Source organism: Leptopilina heterotoma, unplaced genomic scaffold (genome assembly GCF_015476425.1).
Source record: "Leptopilina heterotoma isolate Lh14 unplaced genomic scaffold, ASM1547642v1 Lhet_43, whole genome shotgun sequence".
Classification (NCBI taxonomy): Eukaryota; Metazoa; Arthropoda; class Insecta; order Hymenoptera; family Figitidae; genus Leptopilina; species Leptopilina heterotoma.
Window position 1 is genome coordinate 873,526 of NW_025111081.1, and position 21,724 is coordinate 895,249.

A 21,724-nucleotide genomic window follows, 5' to 3' on the forward strand; every position below is an offset into this window, starting at 1 on the left:
TTTAATTTTTTTTTAAATTAAATTAAATTTTTATTTAATTATTACTATTATTACTATTATTACTATTATTACTTCTTTTCATTTAATTATCATTATAAATTTATTTCAATTTTTTTTTAAAATTAAATTAAATTTTTATTTAATTATCATTAAAAATAAATAAAATTAAAAAAACAATTTATCAATTATTTTGTAACTAATTAGTAAATAAAAAATAATTTATTGACTGTATTTTGTTACTGTACTTATTACAGTGATTAGTATTGGTATTGTAATAATAAAATTAGTAGTATAAAAAAAATGATAATTAAAAAAAATAATTCGATTAATTAAGGAAAATTAAGGTTTCTGATTAATAATCAAATGAACTAATTAAGAAACTCACTTTAGATTATAAAATACATTAAGTAATTGCTGAATTAATCGATCAATAATTTTATTAGATAATAAGTATAATGTAAGGAATTTAAAATAATTTGTAGGCATTTATTACAATAATTAATAATTAAGAAAAGTTTCTTAATATACAAGATTACAAAACTTATTAAAATGTTTATAATTAACTTATTAACTAATAGCCAATGTCACCAAGTTTGTTAAACATATAAACAAATTAATTAATTTTTTTAATTTTTTCCACTTTAATTCAATTATAAATTAAATTATTAATTTAGTTTATAATTCAAAGTTACCAAATAATTAATAATTATAATAAATTATAATTATACTTGATAAATATTAAAATTAATTAGAAAAATTAGTTAATTAAACTATTTTTATATTTTAAAATTTAAAATAATTATTACATTCTTGTAATAATATGAAATAATTAACTTTCTGTCAATTTAGTAGCATTATTAATTAATTACCTGCTATTCATTTCTTTCATCTTGTGAAAAAAATTACATACTCAATTTAATTAAAGTCTTGTTAATAAATAATCTCAATTTATCTTTAAAGAATTATTTAATATAATTGTTATTGTTACTAATAATTATTAAATAAAATTAGTAAATAAAATCAGTAAATACTAATCAGTAATTACTAATTAGTAATTAGTAATTACTAGTCTTGGTGATTATTTTTAATTAACCCAATTAGTTATTACATTAATTAATCAGTTATTAATAAGTTATTTCCTACTATTAATAATTAATATAATTATTCTGATTAGTAATTTATTAGTAATTAATCACTAATTACTTGTAATTACTAGTATTGGTAATTAATAATATTGTTTCCATTTGTAATTACCAGTATTAGTAATTAATAATTGTTTCTATTTGTAATTACTAGTATTGGAAATTAATAATTGTTTCTATTTGTAATTACTAGTATTGGTAATTAATAATTGTTTCTATATGTAATTACTAGTATTAGTAATTAATAATTGATCTATTTTTAATTTCCAGTGTTATTAAATACTGGTATGATAAATTAATAGTATTGTTCAATAATAATATTACTAATTAATAACATTATTAAATACTAGTATAACTAATTACTAGTATTTTTCAATACTAGTATTTCTAATTACTAACGTTATTAAATACTAGTACTAGTAATAAGTAGCACTAGTAATTAGTAATACTATTAATTAATACTGGTAATTAGTAATGCTAATAATTAATAGAATTATTAAACAGTTTTATTAAATACTAGTATTACTAAATACTAGTATTACTAAATACTAGTATTACTAAATACTAATACTAATACTAATACTAATACTAATACTAATACTAATACTAATACTAATAATAATACTAATACGAATACTAATACTAAATACTAATAACTAATACTAATACTAATACTAATACTAATACTATACTATACTAATACTAATACTAATACTAATACTAACTATACTGATACTAATACTAATACTAATACTAATACTAATACTAGTACTAATACTAATACTAATACTAATACTAATACTAATACTAATACTAATACTAATACTAATACTAATACTAATACTAATACTATACTACTAATACTAATACTAAGTACTAATACTAATACTAATACCTAATACTAAGACTAATACTAATAATAATACTAATCTAATACTAATACTAATACTAATACTAATACTAATACTAATACTAATACTAATACTAATACTAATACTAATACTAAATACTAATACTAATACTAATACTAATACTAATACTAATACTAATACTAAATAATACTAATACTAATACTAATACTAATACTAATACTAATACTAATACTAATACTAATACTAATACTAATACTAATACTAATACTAATACTAATACTAATACTAATACTAATACTAATACTAATACTAATACTAATACTAGTACTAGTACTACTAATACTAATACTAATACTAATACTAATACTAATACTAATACTAATACTAATACTAATACTAATACTAATACTAATACTAATACTAATACTAATACTAATACTAATACTAATACTAATACTAATACTAATACTAATACTAATACTAATACTAATACTAATACTAATACTAATACTAATACTAATACTAATACTAATACTAATACTAATACTAATACTAATACTAATACTAATACTAATACTAATACTAATACTAATACTAATACTAACTACTAATACTAATACTAATACTAATACTAATACTAATACTAATACTAATACTAATACTAATACTAATACTAATACTAATACTAATACTAATACTAATACTAATTACAATACTAATATCATACTAATACTAATAATAATACTAATTACTTAATACTAGTACTACTTAATTAATAATACTAATACATACTAATAATATACTAATACTATTAAATACTAATACTTAATAATAATACTAAACTAATTACTAATAAACTAATACTAATACTAATTACTAAATACTAATTACTTAATCCTAATACTAATACTAATACTAAAGACTAACTACTAATACTAATACTAATAATAATACTAATTACTAATATAACTACTAATACTATACTAATACTTAATAACTAATATACTAATACTACTTATACTGTACTAATCACTAGTCATAATAGTGTTTAATAATACTAGTACTTAGTAATACTAGTATTTAATAATACTATTAATTAGTCATACTAGTAATTATCAATACTAGTATTTAATAATACTAGAAACTATGAGTAGAAACAGTTATTAATTACTATTGTCACTAATTACTAGTAATAATGATTACTATTATTATTAAATACTAGTACTACTAATTACTAGTATTACTCATTTCTAGCATCATAATTATTTTTATTTAATTGTATTTACTAATATTGCTGATTACGAGTAATTGTAGTTAGTAATTACTAGTATTTACTGCTGTTAATCTTTACTAGTATTACTAAATATTAATATTAGTAATTATTATTATTATTATTATTTATTATTATTATTGTTAGTAATTACTATTATTATTAACTACTAGTATTAGTTTTAAAATTTTTCAGAATTATAGTACATATATTAATACTAGAAATTACCAATATTATTTATTATTATTAATTATTATAACATAAGTAATATAATAATAATACTTTAAAAAATAATTCACTTTTTTAAAATACTAAAATTCATTTTTTTTCAAAAAATTATATAAATTCACATTCAATAAGTGCTTTTTTAGTTCTTTTTCTAAATTTAGAATTTACAGTTAAAAATGTTAGTTAATTAAAAAATAATTTAGATTAATTTGAATTTCGAGACTGAGGGAGTGAGAGAGAGGGAGAAAAAAAAGAGAAAGAAATTGAGAAGTTACAAGTACTAATGAGTATTCATTCATCGGTTCCACATTTATTTTTCTCTCAATTTTTTTTTTTTTTATTTTTTTTATTTCTTTTCTCATGAGGCGCTTTGCCGATAAATTCTTAGCAGTCACGACGGAATTTACCTGGAGTGGAGGAGGCAACACTCGCAGTTGTGTTTAGAACCTCAGAGTTGGTCAGTGCAAAACTTTCTTTTCCACGCGGATGTCATATTTTTCGTGCAGTTAATTTTCAAAATCCCACGTGCTTCTTCCCCCCCCCCCCCCCCACTCTCCACTCTTAATTATTTTTCCTCGCAAAAAAAAGAAGGAAATAAATATTTATTATTTTAATTGTTAATTGTTTCTATTAAAAAAAAATAATAATAGTGAATGTAAAAATTTTGTTATAAAAAATTTTTTTTTATCCTCTCTGTATAACAATGAATGTGAAAAAAATTGTAATTTTCGAAATTACGTGAATTGTGTTTATTCCGAGTGTTTATAAACGAGCACAATGAAAAAAAAGAGGACAAATTTGTCAAAAAGGACGATTTAAGGGCAAACGGAAGAAAAAAGGAATCGAAAATATTTTTTGCGGGAAATTGTATTTCAAAATATGCGAGTATTTCTAAAAAGTAAAAAAAATTTTTTAAGAGAGTATTTTTTAATACGAATTTTATTTTAATAAAAAATTACTTTTTTATAAGAAAAAGAATATTTAGTTAATGAAATTTAACATTTTTTGATTAAAAAAATACTTTTAAAAACAAAACTTTTTTTTTAAACAAAAAAAAATATTTTTTTAATAACATTTTTTTAATAAAAAAAAAATAGTTTTTAATAGAAAAAAAATTTCAAATAAAAACATTTAAAAAAAACATTTTTGAATTTTAAAAAAGCATGATTTTTAAATGAAAGGAACATTTTTTAATAGAAAAAACTTTTTTTTAATAAAGAAAACATTACTTTGAATAAAAAAAAAACATTTTTTTTAATAGAAAAATTAAAAATAAATTCTAAATTAAAACTAAATTCTAAATTAATAATATTGTTAAGGAACAAAATAATATATTAATAAAAAAAAAAAAATTTAATTAATAAATAAAAAAGATATTGTTTCCTCACAAGTGAAATTTACTTTTTCATATAAATTTTATACTACAAATAAATATAAATTATTTTTATAAATAAAAGTTTTCACGTGTATATATTTTGTTGATAAAAAAAGAGAAAAAAAATTCGAAAAATTTCAACTTGATAAATGAAAGAGAAAAATAAAATATTTAACAAGAGAAAATTACAAATATTTTTTTTCCTCCAGATAAAGTTTATATTATTTTCTACGTATATATGTTGATAAATAATAACAATAACAACAATAATAAATATATTAAAAGAATTCTCGAAAACAATTTGTCACAAAACAATCTTTAAAAAAAAAAGTTTTTTCAATCGAAAATTGTCAACACTCTGAAACATTCAATTTTCAAGAATACAAATTTAAAAAAACAAATTCAAATAAATAGAAATAATTTTTGTTTCGTTAGTTTTTATATAAATATTCTTTAATATTTGCTGTGATTTAAATATAATTATAAATATTAATTATTCGTGACTGAAATAACAAAAAAAAATTTTTTTTAATTATATTTTCGATAAAAAATAGTAAAGTGAAATAAATAAAAAAGAAAGAAAGAAAGAAAGAAAGAAAAAGTGAATAAAAAATTTTGCCATGTCTCGTAAATTTTTATTTGAAATCTTTCTTATTGTCTTCGTTATCAATCAGTCTGAATCATTAATTCATGGGGATGTAGTCGCCCCAACGATACATCCAATTTCACTGGTAAGTCTCTTATTCTTTTCTTAAACACATTCAATAAAAAATAAAATTTAAAAAAATTCAATTATTATTTTTTATTTTCAAATTTTTTAATTTTTATAGCAAAAAAAAATATTTTTGAATTTAGTTTAATTCTTTAATTTTAAATTATATTATTTTTAGATTCACTGAATTTTAGAGAAATTAAACATTAATTTATTATTTTATTTATATTATTTCTTTTCCTTCTTTTTTATATGATCGTTGTCATGTAAATAAATAAATAATAGTAACAATAATAAATAATAGTAACAATAAATAAAATAACAATAATAAAAAAGAACAAAAATAGTAATAATAAATAAATAAGGTAATATATAATCAATCATTAATAATAATAATAATTTATTTTTATTTAAACAATTTAGGGGCTTACAGTACGAAATAATAATAATAATAATAATAATAATAATAATAATAATAATAATAATAATAATAATAATAATAATAATAACAATAATAATAATAATAATAATAATAATAATAATAATAATAATAATAATAATAATAATAATAATAATAATAATAATAATAATAATAGGGAAATAAATAGTAGACAAAAAGTATGAAAACAATAATAAATAAACTATTGTTTATTAAAATAATAAAATGAAATACTAATAATAATAATAATTAATAATAAATAAGAAAAAATATTAATTAAATAATGGAATAAAAGTATAAAAATAGTAATAATAAATAAATAATTGGAAACAATAAACGAACAAAATAATACTAATATTTATTTTATTTATTTATTTCAATTTATTTATTAATTAATTTATTCAATTAATTTATTTAATTAATTTATTTATTTCACAGTAATATTTATTTATTAACTTAATCATAAACGGTTGTAAAACTTGTGATTATTAATAATAAAGTAATATAACAATAAAAAAATAAATAAACAATGAACGAAAAATGAGAAAATAATAATAGTAAATAAATAAACAAATAAACGATAAAAAAACGAAAAGATAAAAGAAAGTAATAATAATATTAAAATATTAATAACAAAAAGAAAATACTAATAACAATATATAGTAATAATAAATAAATAATAAAAAAAATAATAAATAAATAATAAACAACGCATACTTTAGAAATAAAATAATAAAAACAATATTAAATTAAAAAATCTCAAACTAAATTTAAACTGAATAATTGAAAAAAAAGTAAAATGAAATATCAATATTAAAAGTATAAAAAAAATTATTGTAGAATATAATAATATTGTACTAATAAAATCTCTTATCTTTGAACCTAGTTTTACAAAAATTATCTGGATCTCACGAAATTACAAAATTGGTATTTAAAATTATAATGTACATTTCTCATGAAACTAAAACTATTTTATTTCCACATCAAATAATAAATATATTTTGAAAAGTCGAAAAGAAGAAAAAAAAATATGTAAGGAAATTTAGAAATTTTAATATACATATTTATTAAAATTATATAATTATTATTATATTTCCCTTGAATATTTTTTTGTAATATATTATAATTATTGAGAAATATTTTTGAATTCATTTTACTCAATTATTATTGGACATTTTTTTATTTTTGTTTGTTAATTTTTTCTCTTTCAACTAATTACAATCTAGTTCTTTTTTTTAAATTTATATAATAATTTATTTTAAAAAAATTATTTTCTCTCTCTCTCTCTCTCTCTCTCTCATAATCCCAAGAATTCTACGAACTCTGCCTAATCCTGGCAGAGTGAAGGTCTAATAGGTTTTTTTTATTTCAATTTTGTTTCTTATTCCTTTTTTTCTTCCTCATCAACTTTCGCGCGCGATACATAAAGGAAGCAATAAAAAAAGTTTTAGGTTCGGAAATTCCCACAAGCATAAAAATGCCCAAAATAAATCCCTTCAAAAAAAAAAAATTATTTATTTTCATTTATCGATTCGCATCACTAATCAGGAGGGTTTTGAGAGAAAAAAAATATTGTTTTTTTAAAATATTTTCTGTTTTAAAATCGATTTCTTTTCTTTTTTTTCTTTAAAATTATATTTACTATCATTTTTAATATCTATTAATGTTTTTATATTATTAACAGGACTAGAAACACTACTAGTAATATTTTTTTATATAAATTAATAAAAAATACAGACAATTAAAATAAAAAACAAACCAGTGTCAATACTATAGTAGTCATAATTATAATAGGTAGTAATAGTAGTAGCACAAGTAAAAAGTAATATAAGATACTAATATAAGTAGTAGTAAATTAGTAGTACTATTAGTTTTATTGTTAATAGTATTATTAGTAGTACTTTTAGTAGAAATATTAGTAGTACTAGAAGCAGTACTATAAATAGTACTAATAGTATTAAAAGTACTCATAGCACTACCATTTGTACTAATATGATTATCAGTACTATTTATAGTACTGATAGTAATACTACTAGCATCAGCTATACTAACAGTACTAGTAGTATAAATACTATTAGTATTAATAGTACTAGTAGTACTACTAGTATTAATAGTACTAGTATCAATAGTACTATTAATACTAGTACTACTAGTAATAATATTACTAGTATCAATAGTACTATTAATACTACTAGTACTAGTAGTATCAATAGTACTATTAATACTATTAGTACTAGTAGTATCAATAGTACTATTAATACTATTAGTACTAGTAGTATCAATAGTACTATTAATACTATTAGTACTAGTAGTATCAATAGTACTATTAATACTATTAGTACTAGTAGTATTAATAGTACTATTGATACTATTAGTACTAGTAGTACTAACATTATTACTAATACTATTAATTAATACTAGTAGTAATACTATTAGTATTAATAGTACTAGTAGTCATACTACCATTAATACTAGTACTATTAATACTACTAGTATCATTCCTAGTACTATTAATACTACTAGTACTATTAGTACTTCTGGTAATATTATTAATATTATTAGTACTAATAGTAGTACTAGTAGTACTTATAATACTAGTAATAGTACTGCTACTATTAGTAATAGTAGTACTACTATTAGCAGTACTATTAATACTATTTTAGCAGTACTATTAATAATAGTACTACTACTATTAGGATTACTAGTAGTAATAGTAGTAGTGCTATTAGTATTACTAGCAGTAATAGTAGTAGTGCTATTAGTAGAACTATTTGTAATAGTAGTAGTAATACCAGTAGTAGAAACTACTAGTAATAATACTAGTGGTAATACTAGTGGTAGTACTATTAGTAATAGTAGTAGTGCTAGTAGTAATACTAGTGGTAGTACTATTAGTAATAGTAGTAGTGCTAGTAGCAATACTAATAGTAGTACTATTAGTGGTATTAAAATAATAACAAGAATATTAGTAATAAATTAAATATTAACAAAAATTTTTTATGATTTGACTTTCTATACTAAGAGGAAGAATGAAAAATTTAGTGATAATATTGAAAATAAAAAAAAAGATTATCATCTTCCTATAAATTTTTATGTTATTAAATTTCCTTTATATGTGTATTTAGTAATTAGGAATCAAGTAGGTTAAAAGAGTTGATGTGTAATAATTGGCGTGCCCATTCTTATCAGGAAAAATGATATCAACTTTGTACATTGTTGTCATATATAAATTCCAATCGCATAACATTTCACGCCCACTATTAATATACTAAAAATAATTGTCAAAAAAGGAAAAATTATTTTCTTTTCGTTCACAAAAAAAAAAAATGAAAAAATAATTATTTTACTGAATAATAAATAAAATTTGTTTTTTAATAAATAGTTTTGATTTTCATATAAATTTCCTATTTTTCCTTATTCTACTAGTATGGAAGAAAAATATACCTTGTAGTAGAAACTAGTGCGAAGAGTTTTTTCCTTATTTTATTCTAAATTTTCTTTGTAAACAAAAAATAATAGAATTTTATTATAAATTATTATTGTTCGTTTATTGAAAAAATATTTTTTATTGAAGGAAAATTTTTTTTAATTATAAAATAATTGGAAAGTAAAAAATTCTCTTTTATTAAAAAAGTCTGTTTTGTTAATAAAATATTTCAATGTAAAAAATTCTCTTTTATTAAAAAAAAACAATCGAGGCCTTAACAAATTTTTTTATTAATAAAATATTTTAAAATTGAAAAATTCTCTTTTATTGAAAAATACATTTTCTTGGTAATAAAATATTTTTAAATTAAAAAATTCTCTTTTATTAAAAATAAAATATTTTTTTGGTAATAAAATATTTTTAAAGTAAAATAATCTCTTTTATAAAAAGTCTTTTTTATTAACAAAATATTTCCAAATTAAAAAATTCTTTTTTATCATTAAAAAAAGCCTTTTTTGTTAATAAAATATTTCTAAAGTAAAATATTCTCTTTTATAAAAAAGTCTTATTTTATTATTAAAATATTTTTTTGAATTAAAAAATTCTCTTTTATAATTACAAAAAAGTTTTTTTTGTTAATAAAATATTTCAAAAGTAAAATATTCTCTCCTTCATTAAAATGAAAAAATTCTTTTTTATTAAAAATTATTTTTATGAAAAAACCACTTTTATTATAATTATTATTAAAAAAATTTCTTTTATTAAAATTTTTTTTCTTTTCACAAAGATATGATTTATTGAAAAAAAGTTTTTTTATTTGCAATATTTACAACCCTAAATTTTTTTTTATTAACAACTATTTCCTTTTGTTTTAAAAAGAGTGTGTATAGTAAATAAATAATTTTTATCGATTTTGAAAGACATCATTATCAAAGTTCATTATTTATTGTTAATCTCAGATTATAAATGACATTAGATTCTCAATAGATCTTTTACGTAAGAGGAAATAGTCTTTTAACTCAACAAGTAAATACAACTTTTCAAATTGTTTATAATATCCCGCTATAGCAATAGTACTAGAAAAAAAATTTTCTATTATTATTCTTCATATAACAAAATAAATATTTCATTTTTTTAAATTTAGTAAAAAAATTAATAGAAAAAAAATTTTTCATAAAAATTATATCACAGAGTTTATTGGGGAAAAATTCTTTCTCAATTTTCAAGTTGAAAAATTAAACCAAAAAATATTTGGAGAAAGTTAAAAATTAGTATCTATTTTGTTGAAAACTAAATTAATGGTAATAATAAAAATAATAGTTAATTAATAATAATAATAATAATAATAATAAAAATATCTAATAATAAATCATAAATTAACAATAATTGCAAATAATAAAGTAATACTGAATTAATAAAAAAATTTTAGGACAGAAAAGAAAAACTTAAAAAATTATTTCGAGGATAAAAATGTATAAATTAGAACTTTCTAAAAAATTATTAGAGGACATAAAAAGAAAAGTAGAAAAAATAAATTTTTGCGATAAAAATGTAAAAGAAGAGGAAAATTTAAAAATATGTTTTACGACACAAAATTCTAAGAGGACATAAAAAGGAAAAAAGATATATTTTTGCGATAAAAAAACTCTAAAGAGGACAGGAGAAAAAATTTTAAAAAATGTTTTAGGATTAAAATTCTCAGGACATAAAAAAATATCTAAAAATTCCCAGGATAGAAATTTTTTTTTCTTTACCATCCTATTTTTTAATTATAGCTAGATGAAGGAAAACAACAAACAAAAATAACTGGGACATTAATTAAAAAATTTTCCATGGAAAATATTTGCTTTTTTCAATTGTAATTTATATATCTATATATATGTGTGTTGGAAAACAATCGCGTCAGTCAGCCAGTCCTTATTGCAGTGAAATTATTTTTAGAGCTACCCCCATTATTGATTTGTCTAAGCCCAAGAGAGGCATTATTGGAATATGTTTAGAAAATTTACATTCAGTGTGACTTTACGCACAAACACACAGACTAAAGCATCTAGGTATGAATATTTGCAAGAAATAAAAGAAAATTTCAATTTTCAGAAAAAAAATGACATAACCTCGCTTATTGTTTCTTGACCTTAATCATCAAATTATTATTTGCTATTATTTTTTATCATTATTACTATTGCCATTAGTATTATTATTATTATTATTTGATGAGCATATGGAATAGAATAAAGGAAAAATAGTGTTCAACAAATATTTAATTTGAAGGTTAAATTATTCTTTTACGAGTTGAGACGTGCTCGGTGGGAACAACTTATCTTTTTAGAATAAAGTACAAAACTAAAAATTAATCATTAAGCTAATATTCTATGAAATATAATTTTATTTTTAACATTACTAGAATACTTTTTTCCTAATTTGTTTTAATCACCTCGTGTTTGTCATTTTTTTACTTTTCATATTTTTCTGAGCTTTTTTGACACTCTTGACCAATAGCGACCGTCATCATGGTATTTCAGCCAATTGCGACCGTCATCATTGTATTTCAACCAATCGCAACCGTCATCATTATATTTTTAACCAATGACAAACGCTATCAAGGTATTTCAACCAATTGTGACCGGCATCACAAAATTTCAACCAATTTCGACCGTCATCATTGAATATTCAACCAATTACGACTGTCATCTTCATGAAACTAACAAAAAAAGTAGCTGTTTTTCTATTAGGATTTTATTAGGAATTAATTTTTTTATTCAGGGGGGGGGGAGAAGTGAAAAATCCTTTTAACGCATGCCCAGGAAACTCCCATTTCGCTGGGTTATGTCAGACTGAGCACAAATTGCAAGAAAAAAAATAAACCTTGCATACCTGCTTTAAGGAAGTCATCAATACCAACTAAAAACCTCTTCTTGATCCCCTGGGTTTCGAACCTTATATCCACCTACGGAACTACCTTTCGGCTTCAGACTTTGCAGATGAATGGTCCCACTTAGTCGCTGACGTGACTTTTCCGTGTAATTTTGACCTATATGGCTGTAGTCAAGACTCTTATCTTATGACACCTTGTGACCATAACTCTTCTTCTAACCTTGCAGTACACGAAACCAATCTTAACCAATCCTGGACGTCTTTCTTTTCCGTAAGAACATAGAAATCGTGGATTTCAAGAGCAATTTGCAGATCCGCCATCTGCACCTTACCTAAAGTTCCAATTACCTTTGTCACTTCTCGGTGAACGACGCTTTATTTGAAGTCTCTTCAATTTTAATAAGAAGGTCTCCCTTTTTAGTCGGTCTTGCTCTCATAACACTTTTCTGACTGACCTGCAGGTCTGTCTTTTCACGAACTTTCTTCAACACTTTGGCGAATGTAGTTCCCTCAAGCACTTTAATTATCATTGTTGTGGCTGTCTTCCATTCTTTCTTTTAGGAGGTCCTTCCTCCTCTTCGTGTCCATCGCGAACTTAGAATCGCTACTCTTCCACTTCTGACCCTCCAAGGCAACGATTTTTAGCATTGCCGCGTTAAAACGATCACGTCTCATAGCCTTCGGTCTTGGAATGCTTCTTCCGACCAATTTAATCCCTGGTAGAACTTCTCATCTTTTTTGGTTGCTGCTGCGTGATTCTCCTTGATATCCTGTATGAGAGATGTTAAGCTTTTGAGTACATCCTTGATTGCCATACTGACATTCTTCTGGACTTCATAGGACTTCAGCATCTTGCTGACCTCTTCTTCCATTTTCAGAATGTTCGCTGCCTCTTCCTCCCGCAGCTAAATGCATTCATCTCGATCTTCATTACAACTACAAATGTCAATCGCAGAAGCATTACTAAAGACAGAAATGCAGCTGGCTTGACTTGTTACACTGCTCGTACTCCCTCGTCTCTCCACCTTGTCTCACTATGATCTGTGGTACTCCTAACGCGCTGTTGCCCTCCTGCATTTTTGGGCCACTGGCCAGGCGCTTGACGATCGGGACCAGTGAGGGATTTAGCCGAAGCAGGTTTTCCCTTTATATTCAAAACGATGGACGAAAATTGTATTTTTTGAAAACCACTGTTGTATGAACATATGTTTGAGGCATATATCCTTCTGAAAATAAGGCAAAAGTGCTAAAGAGGGACAAATACTATTTTTGAAAAATCTTTTTTATTTTGTGTGTATGTATATTTTTATCACGAAGGGATATTTAAATACAAAGTCGATCGTAACAATCTTTTTTATTTTTAGGCACTGTAATAATATATAAATTTTTTAAGTTCTTTCACTGGAAAATACATCTGTTCTTTTACTGGTCACATCATTTTTATAGACATTTTTCAATATTTGACTAAAATCTTGAATACTACGTTACATTTATAAAATTTTTATACATTCGCTTAAATGTTCTTTCAGTAGTGCCATACTACCCTAAATCAATTATATATAATAATTTATATATTCGTTAAATAATATGATGCTTTCAAACATGTGCAACAAACATGGAATTTTTCCAATCGTTCGTTTTATCTATAGTACTACAAAAAAAAGATGTGAGGCTAATAGAATACAAATCATTCGGTAATGTACCTATATTTTTAAGAAATAGAGAGTTGAAGTCTTAGTTTCTTCAGTGTTTTTTACTTTTGTACAGTTTTAATCAAATTGTTGATAACATTCTACTGCCAAAACTGTCCATAATTCCCCTGCTCTTCTTTGGCGAGTATCTAAGATTAAACATATTATTAATTATACTTTTTTCTTTAAAGATTGATAAGAATATTAAAAATTCAAATTGTCTTACCTATTTGAAGATCTTTTCGCGTCAAAAAAGTTCTGTTGTATCTTTTTAATTTACAAATCGATAAAGAGGCTTTTTTCTTGAATATCTGCTTCTAATTTTCGCTGTTGTTACTTCAAGAAGAAAAACAATGATGGCAAGAGAGAATCCAATGACTAGTACAGAAAGCAATATGGGTAACAGTTTATCCTTCTTCATTTCTTCTGGTTCTGGTATATCACTCAGTGTATGTGGAATAGTCTTATAGAAATCTTTAAGCAATCCAAATTCTGATGCTTTTAGAATTACTTCTCTCAGACGATCGAGATAAGGTGAATCTAATTTTGTCGTGAATGCACTGTATCCACTTTCAATTGTCTCCAGCAATATTTTTCCATTTAGTTCACCGTATTTAACTTCATATTTCTTAACATGATATGTAGCGTCGGTAAGAACACAGCAAATATTCCGGTAATTTGACAATTGCCTTAAACATGTTTCCTCTTCTCCAGATGGATAACTTATACCTTTTTCTATCCACATTTTAATATCCATGTCAATTAAACTATCACGATTTTGGTCTACATCATCAACTACATTAATTACAGATATATTCGATTTCACAAGTTCTGCGAGAGTTGAAATTTCAGGAGTTGAATGTAAACTGACGTCAAGAATGACGGAGTAAAAATAACTTGCGTAGACAATGCATGTAATTAACAGTGAGCCGAAAATTATTCTTTCAGGTAAACTATGTGGTTCCTCGAATGTTGCCATTCCGATTATCATTTGACTGATGCTTAACGTTTGCCAAGTGCTCTTCTTGAATTTTAATAAAAATACTGTGAGTCGTATTATGCTAAGCATACAAATCGTTGCTAAGATCATGTACCAAAATTCTTTCGACACTTCAATGCTTTCGTCTGATTTTAGGCCTTTTGGAATAACAACATTTGTTCTAACAATATTCAGAACTACTGTATTGCGATGCATTCCAAAGAACGGATTAAATTTTTCTTGCAAACTTAACGTCAAATCAGTTTTTTTCCACATAAAATCATTAAACCATAAATATCTTTGTTCTACTGAGTCTGAGGATGTATAAACTGTGTCACATTTGATTTAAAATTCATTGTCTTTTCAAGAATGTCTAGAAGTTTCATTGAACTTTTGTATTCGTTTATAGATGAATCATTAACGGACTTACAGTCTACTTCTAGTCTATATCCATTGAGATTCTGCAATTTTTTTGGAAACCATACACTTTTAGATGTTACCAATTCGTGGGTAAAAATTTGAGTAAAAGGATTTAGGTGACTTAAAAATGGTGATATTAAGGAACTTGATTTGATTATTGTATGCGGTTGTTCATAGCTGTATGTCAATAAAGTAAAGTCTAAATAGTTCCCTTCCCAGGCTGTAGATAAAACACTTTCAATAATCGTATAATTTGAAGATGCAGAATTGAGAATAAGTAATGTCTGTGAAATTTTTAATAGATTTGAAAAATTACAAAGGTTACTAAATTCTATCAAAACAGAGAAATCAAAGTCCAATTTTGACTTTTCGCAAACAAACAGTGTAGGTCCATAATGTTTGTTAAGTGTCTTTCGCTTCCAGTAAGACATTAGATTAAAGTCGGAAATCTTTTTCACTTCATTATAACTATAGATTACAGATGGAAAGTGCGAATTGACGACAGTCGTTATGGTTGAATGTAGTATTGGGTCCGTAATATTTTGGACATCGTCAACAATGAATAAAACTTGATGTATTTTTGATTCTTTTAAATACTTTAGCAGTCCATCGAAGTAAATATTTGTTGAAGAGGTATCTTGAATTTCTCTCAAAAAAATAAACGTAACCAAAAATATGTTAATAACTTTCATCCTTAACAACCGATTTGTACAAATGATAGAAATAGACTGGAATGATTTTGGTGTCGTAACAAGGAATTCTAATTGAATCTTTTGTGTAATAAGAATATGTAAGAAAAAAACCTTTGAAATTCATTTTCACAAATGTAAATGAATTAAATTGAATGATTTCGAACTTGTTTATTTCTGACTACCTTCCACATAATCACTGTCTTATTATGCACAATAACGAACTTATAAAATACAATAAATAGTAAATTCCCATCGATTTTTATTGTATTCATATAATAAAAAAAGCGGAAACCCTCTTTTGTATTTTAGATGTGTCGACAGGTCTGAATTTTCTGTTTAAAGGGGATTCAATAGTTGTAAAGAAAATTTCGGCGTAGCACTCGCGCTTAAATCTAGGGTATTCTATAATTAGGTCCGAAATTACACGTGTTATTATTTGTTGACTTGTTTAAAATTTGATAAATTAACAATTATAATATATCACTACTACCATCATTACTAATTGTAGACCATCTATCTTTCGTTTCAGAATTCGTCAGTGCCGGAGGTATACAAAAAATTACCACTTGTGGGAAAGTGTTGTCCATTGGGTGAAATTTTGACTTTAAACGATAATCACAAAGCTTCCTGTTCAGCAATCAATTCAACAGGATTTCTATCAAAGAACAATGTATTTTCACCACTTTTTAGTGAATTTAATGCAACTGGCTTCGAAGCACCAGGCGATCGACAAACAATATTTGCAGCCTACATAGGTGATCCTTGCTACTATAACAGGTGAGAATCGCAAATAGGAAATCTTTTACAAAAGTATTGATTTCTACGAAAAATATTAATATTCATTTCTATAAAAAATATTAATCTATAATCTATATAATTATATTAATCTATTAAATATAACCCCACAGCATCTAAACTTGCAGCAACGTTGCCTCAGTATTGTGAATCTTGCAGCAATATTATCAATGTTGCTGTAAGTTTAGATGCTGTGGGGGTATTATTTCTTCGAATGAATGAAACTTTACAAATGTATATTTCCGAATGTGATGAGACAAAAATTTGTTGTTTCCAGATATATGTTAGAGCCAAAAGAATCATTGGAAGACGAACATTATTTATTGCGAAATGGTTCAATTTTTGCCCCCTATGAAAAGCCAGCACTATTATCACCTGGTGTTAATTATTGTATGGATATACTGGAGAATGTGGGACTCAAGACAATTGTTTGTTCGAAAAAAGGTTTGTTATGCAATTTAAAAAAATATTTAAGCTCCACTTGATCCACTTTCCGATAAGTGTCTGATAAATTAATAACTAGTTATTTCTAATACTGCTGACAGTAAAAGTTAACTGAAAGTTGGATTACCTGGATCTAAGGATATGAAATTAATTAAAACGAAGAATATGTTATTAATTAAATCTTAGGATTAGAATATAAGCAATTTTTGCTTAACGAAATTAATTAAATCTATGGATGTGAAATTAATTAAATCTAAGAATACAAATTAATTATTTGAAATTTGTAATCTAAGGATGAAAAATGAATGTAATCTAATACGAAATTATTTCATTCTGAAAATAGATCTTAAATTGAATTTATTTCGTGGCATTTGTGGTATTTTTGATATACTGTCTGGATATTCTAACATTGCAACTATGTTTCAGATGAACTTGAGGACACACCTGATTATCGACTAATAATTTACGCTTGTGGATTATTAATATCAGTGCCATTTTTGTTTCTGACAATTGTCGCTTATTGTATTACGCCAATATTGAAAGACGCACATGGAAAGGCACTTTGTAATTACTGCGGTTGTCTAATTGTTGCCTTTTCAACTCTGGCGCTTGCTCAACTTGCCAGTGAGCACATCAGCAATGAAGTCTGCGTTTCAATAGGTAATTTCATTTTTGGAATTAAGATAAATTTTACAGTTTATTATCTTGAGACTTTCTAAAGAAAAGCTCTACCATCATAGTCTTGAACTGATGATGGAGCTTTTCTATTTTTTAGTAGGATATTTCTTAACACTGCGTCTCAATGAAACCGATTTTTTTATTATTAATAAAGGAAATAATAAATTTAAAAACGTTAGGGATTTTTACCATACTTGTTAATTTTCTCTGCGATTAATATTATTTTTTTCTAATTAACAGCATTCATCATACAATTTTCGTTTGTGGCCTGCTTCTTTTGGCTGAATGTCATGTGTATCGAGACGTGGCTATTGATTCATCGACGAGTACATCGTGATCAATGCTACTGGGAACCTAAGAAGCTCTTTTTTTACTATTCTATTTGGGGCTGGGTTCCACCGGCAACACTCATTCTAATTTCAATGATAATGGATCTTAATCCAACAGTTCCCAGTACATACGTTAAACCCAATTTTGGATCTCAAAGCTGTTGGTTCAAATGTAGGTACGACTTTGAATTATTACTGTTTAGAAATACTTTTTTTAAAAATATTTTTAATTCAATTAAAATTTTTTATAAACAAATAGAACTAATGAAAATTATGTAAAAATTACAATTTAAAAAAAACGAAAAAATTACTTGTTAGTCACTATTTTTGCTATTCAAAGATCACAATTCACAACAGTTCGAAATTACAATGTAAATAAAAATTTGTATTCCAAATACAAATTAATAAAGTGGGGGAAATAATATTAAATCACTTATTCCTTATTTTAAAACGAAAAAGACATTTTAAAAAAATGGTAATTAATTATTAATTCTATTAAAAAATCAATCCTCAATAATGTAATTGAATAAAAAACACAATAGGGCATTTATCGTGTAAACATGAACGGGTCTCTTGGACACAAGGTCATAATTATAATTTCCGGTCGCCCCACTTTTAAAGCCAAACTAAAATTAGACTCTCATTTTTTTTAAAGAAGAAATATCGTAAATCCACAAGTTGCATGCAGAAATTTTCAGTAATAAATTTTCAGTCGGCAAAAAAAAAAAGAAAATATAGATTTTTCTCTCCTTTTTTCGTGTTGAGGAATTTCCGCATGAATGCGATGATTATTTTACGATAAAATATCTTAAATAAAGATGATTTTTCAAAGAAATGAAATTGCGATAACGAGTCTTTGGAATTATATAAGACAATTATTGTTCGTGGCCAGATTTACTTACGGATAATTGTGATAATATTCTAGAGTTAGTGCATGGAAAACCGCAGAGTTATTAAAGTCTATTTTTATAAGATCAAAAATAATCGATGGCACGATTTTTTAACTCTGAATAATTTTTTACAGATTGTCATTTAGGGGAATTTTGTTTCAAATATCTGTTTTATCAACTGTCGATAACGAATTTTTTGCAGAGAATAATTTTAATCAAATCAAAACCAAACAGTGACTACTCTTGACTATGAGTTATACTGATCATTACAAGTGTTTTTCGTTCAAATGTCTGTTTTACCGTCTGTCGATAATAACTTTTAGCAAAACGCGAGAAAAAATTTATTATTTCAAAATCGAATAGTTTTTTAACTGTGAAAAACTTTTTACTGATCGCTAGAAGTAGTTTTTCTTTCAAATGTCTGTTTTACAAACTGTCGATAATAATTTTTTTTGCAAATTGTCAAAAAATAGTTTCTATTAGGTCAAAATTAACCGCTGACGATTTTTTTACTCTAAATAACTTTTACCGTATCAAGCACCGTTTTTTTCAAATGTCTGTTTTACCAACTGTCGATAACTACTTAACAATCACAATAATATTTTTTATTAGATCAAAATCTTCAAATGTCTGTCTTACCGACTGTCGATAATTTTTTAGCAGATTGACGGAAAATATTTTCTATTAGGGCAAAATAAATCGCTGACCTATTTTTTTGACTCTGAATAACTTTGTACGGATAGTAAAAATTATTTTTCATTCAATTGCCTGTTTAACCAACTGTCGATAATACTTTTTTGCAGAACACGAGAGAATTATTTATATTATATCAAAATCGACTACATTTTTAACTCTGAATAACTTTTGACTGATCGCATGCAATAAGTAGTTTTTCTTTTAAATGTCTGTTTTACCAACTGCCGATAATAACTTGTTACCGATAAAAAATATTTTTTATGATTTTATAACCAACCGATGACTAGTTTTTTTGTGACTGTAAATATACTTTACTGATCGTAATAACCACTGTTTTTTCAAATGTCTGTTTTACCAACTGTTGATAATAATTTTTTTGTAGATTGTCAGAAAATATTTTCTATTAGGTCAAAATTAATCGCTGATGATTTTTTTACTCTTTTTACTAATCTTAATTACCATATTTCTTTCAAATGTCTGTTTTACCAACTGTCGATAACTACTTAACGATGAACATAATTTTTTTATTAGATTAAGGTGTTATGACATTCTAGAGGTCGAAAAAATAGGTGTTTTTGAGAATTTCTTTATAGCAAACTACGAAGGCAATCACAATTATGATCTGAGGACTTTATTGTACATTTATTAAAGTGTAAAAAATATAAATTTTATTGAAATTTGTGGCGCTGACGCTGATTTTTCTAATCTGGTTTTTGGCGTTTTTTTTGTTACTTTCAAATGTCTGTTCTACCAACTGTCGAGAACTACTTACCGATCAGAAAAATTAGTTATTAGATCGAAAGAACGATGGCAAATTTTTTCCGATTTATGACTTACGGATTTTTAATCAACTTCTTTTTTCAAATGCCTGTTTTATCGACTGTCGATAATAAATAAAAAATGAATGAAAATTTAATCACTTTTTTCTTCTTTTAGCGGATAAAGAAGCAATGCCCTACTTCTACATTCCAGTTGGTGTTCTCATTGTAATGAACCTAATATTTTTTGCCTTAACTGCCAGGGACGTTAATAGTTATCAACGTGAATTGGATTTACGTCTTCTTGCCCGTAATCAAGAATCAGATCGCCGCGAACAAAAAATGATAAGACGAACAAAGAAAACACTATTCGTATCAATTGGACTATTCTTCATAATGGGAATGAATTGGGCGATGGAAATGATATCGTGGTGGTCGGGTGGTGATCCACTGGCGTGGTCCGCATTCGATATGGTTAATGCACTTCAGGGTATCATTATATTTGGTCTATTTGTTCTTCGAAGGCCAATTCAGGATATTGTCTGGTATCGAATTCAATATCTTCGTGGTGTGCCTGTCGATGAGCCGGAAATTCTCAATATTGACCTGCGAATGCTGCCATTGAGTGACATTGATGAGACTGATAATAATCAAACTGCTGAGCAATGTTGAATTATTTTTTTTAGTTTTTATTTTAGTTCTAAAAAACTTTGAATAAATAATAAACTGAAACGACGCAACGCTGGACGGGAGAAAGAAAAGGAGAGATAGTTTTATATAACTACTAGAGGGGCAAACTTAAGTTGACTATTTAATTCCGCTCTTTCGCCACTAGGAGCGCTGCCGGCCTCTTTCGTAGACAACGCGCCAAAAATAGTCAAATAGTCGGTAAAGTAGATCCCTTTTTCCTTTTCTCCCGAAGAGCCATTTTTTTCATAAATGTTCTAAAATAAAAACTGTTTTTTTTTTTGTTAAAAACAACTAGTCTACAGAACAAAAAGAGGAAAGTGATA

General features: G+C 24.5%; 1 protein-coding gene across 1 annotated transcript; it reads left to right on the plus strand.

Annotated features, from left to right (window-relative positions):
- Positions 1-5,458: 5,458 nt before the first annotated feature.
- LOC122506633 (G-protein coupled receptor Mth2-like) lies at positions 5,459-21,588 on the plus strand. Its single transcript, XM_043618937.1, has 6 exons — positions 5,459-5,618; positions 16,651-16,898; positions 17,194-17,360; positions 17,787-18,020; positions 18,279-18,539; positions 20,890-21,588. The coding sequence occupies exons 1-6, from the start codon at positions 5,508-5,510 to the stop codon at positions 21,381-21,383; spliced, it is 1,515 nt and encodes a 504-aa protein (XP_043474872.1). The 5' UTR covers positions 5,459-5,507; the 3' UTR covers positions 21,384-21,588.
- Positions 21,589-21,724: the final 136 nt, after the last annotated feature.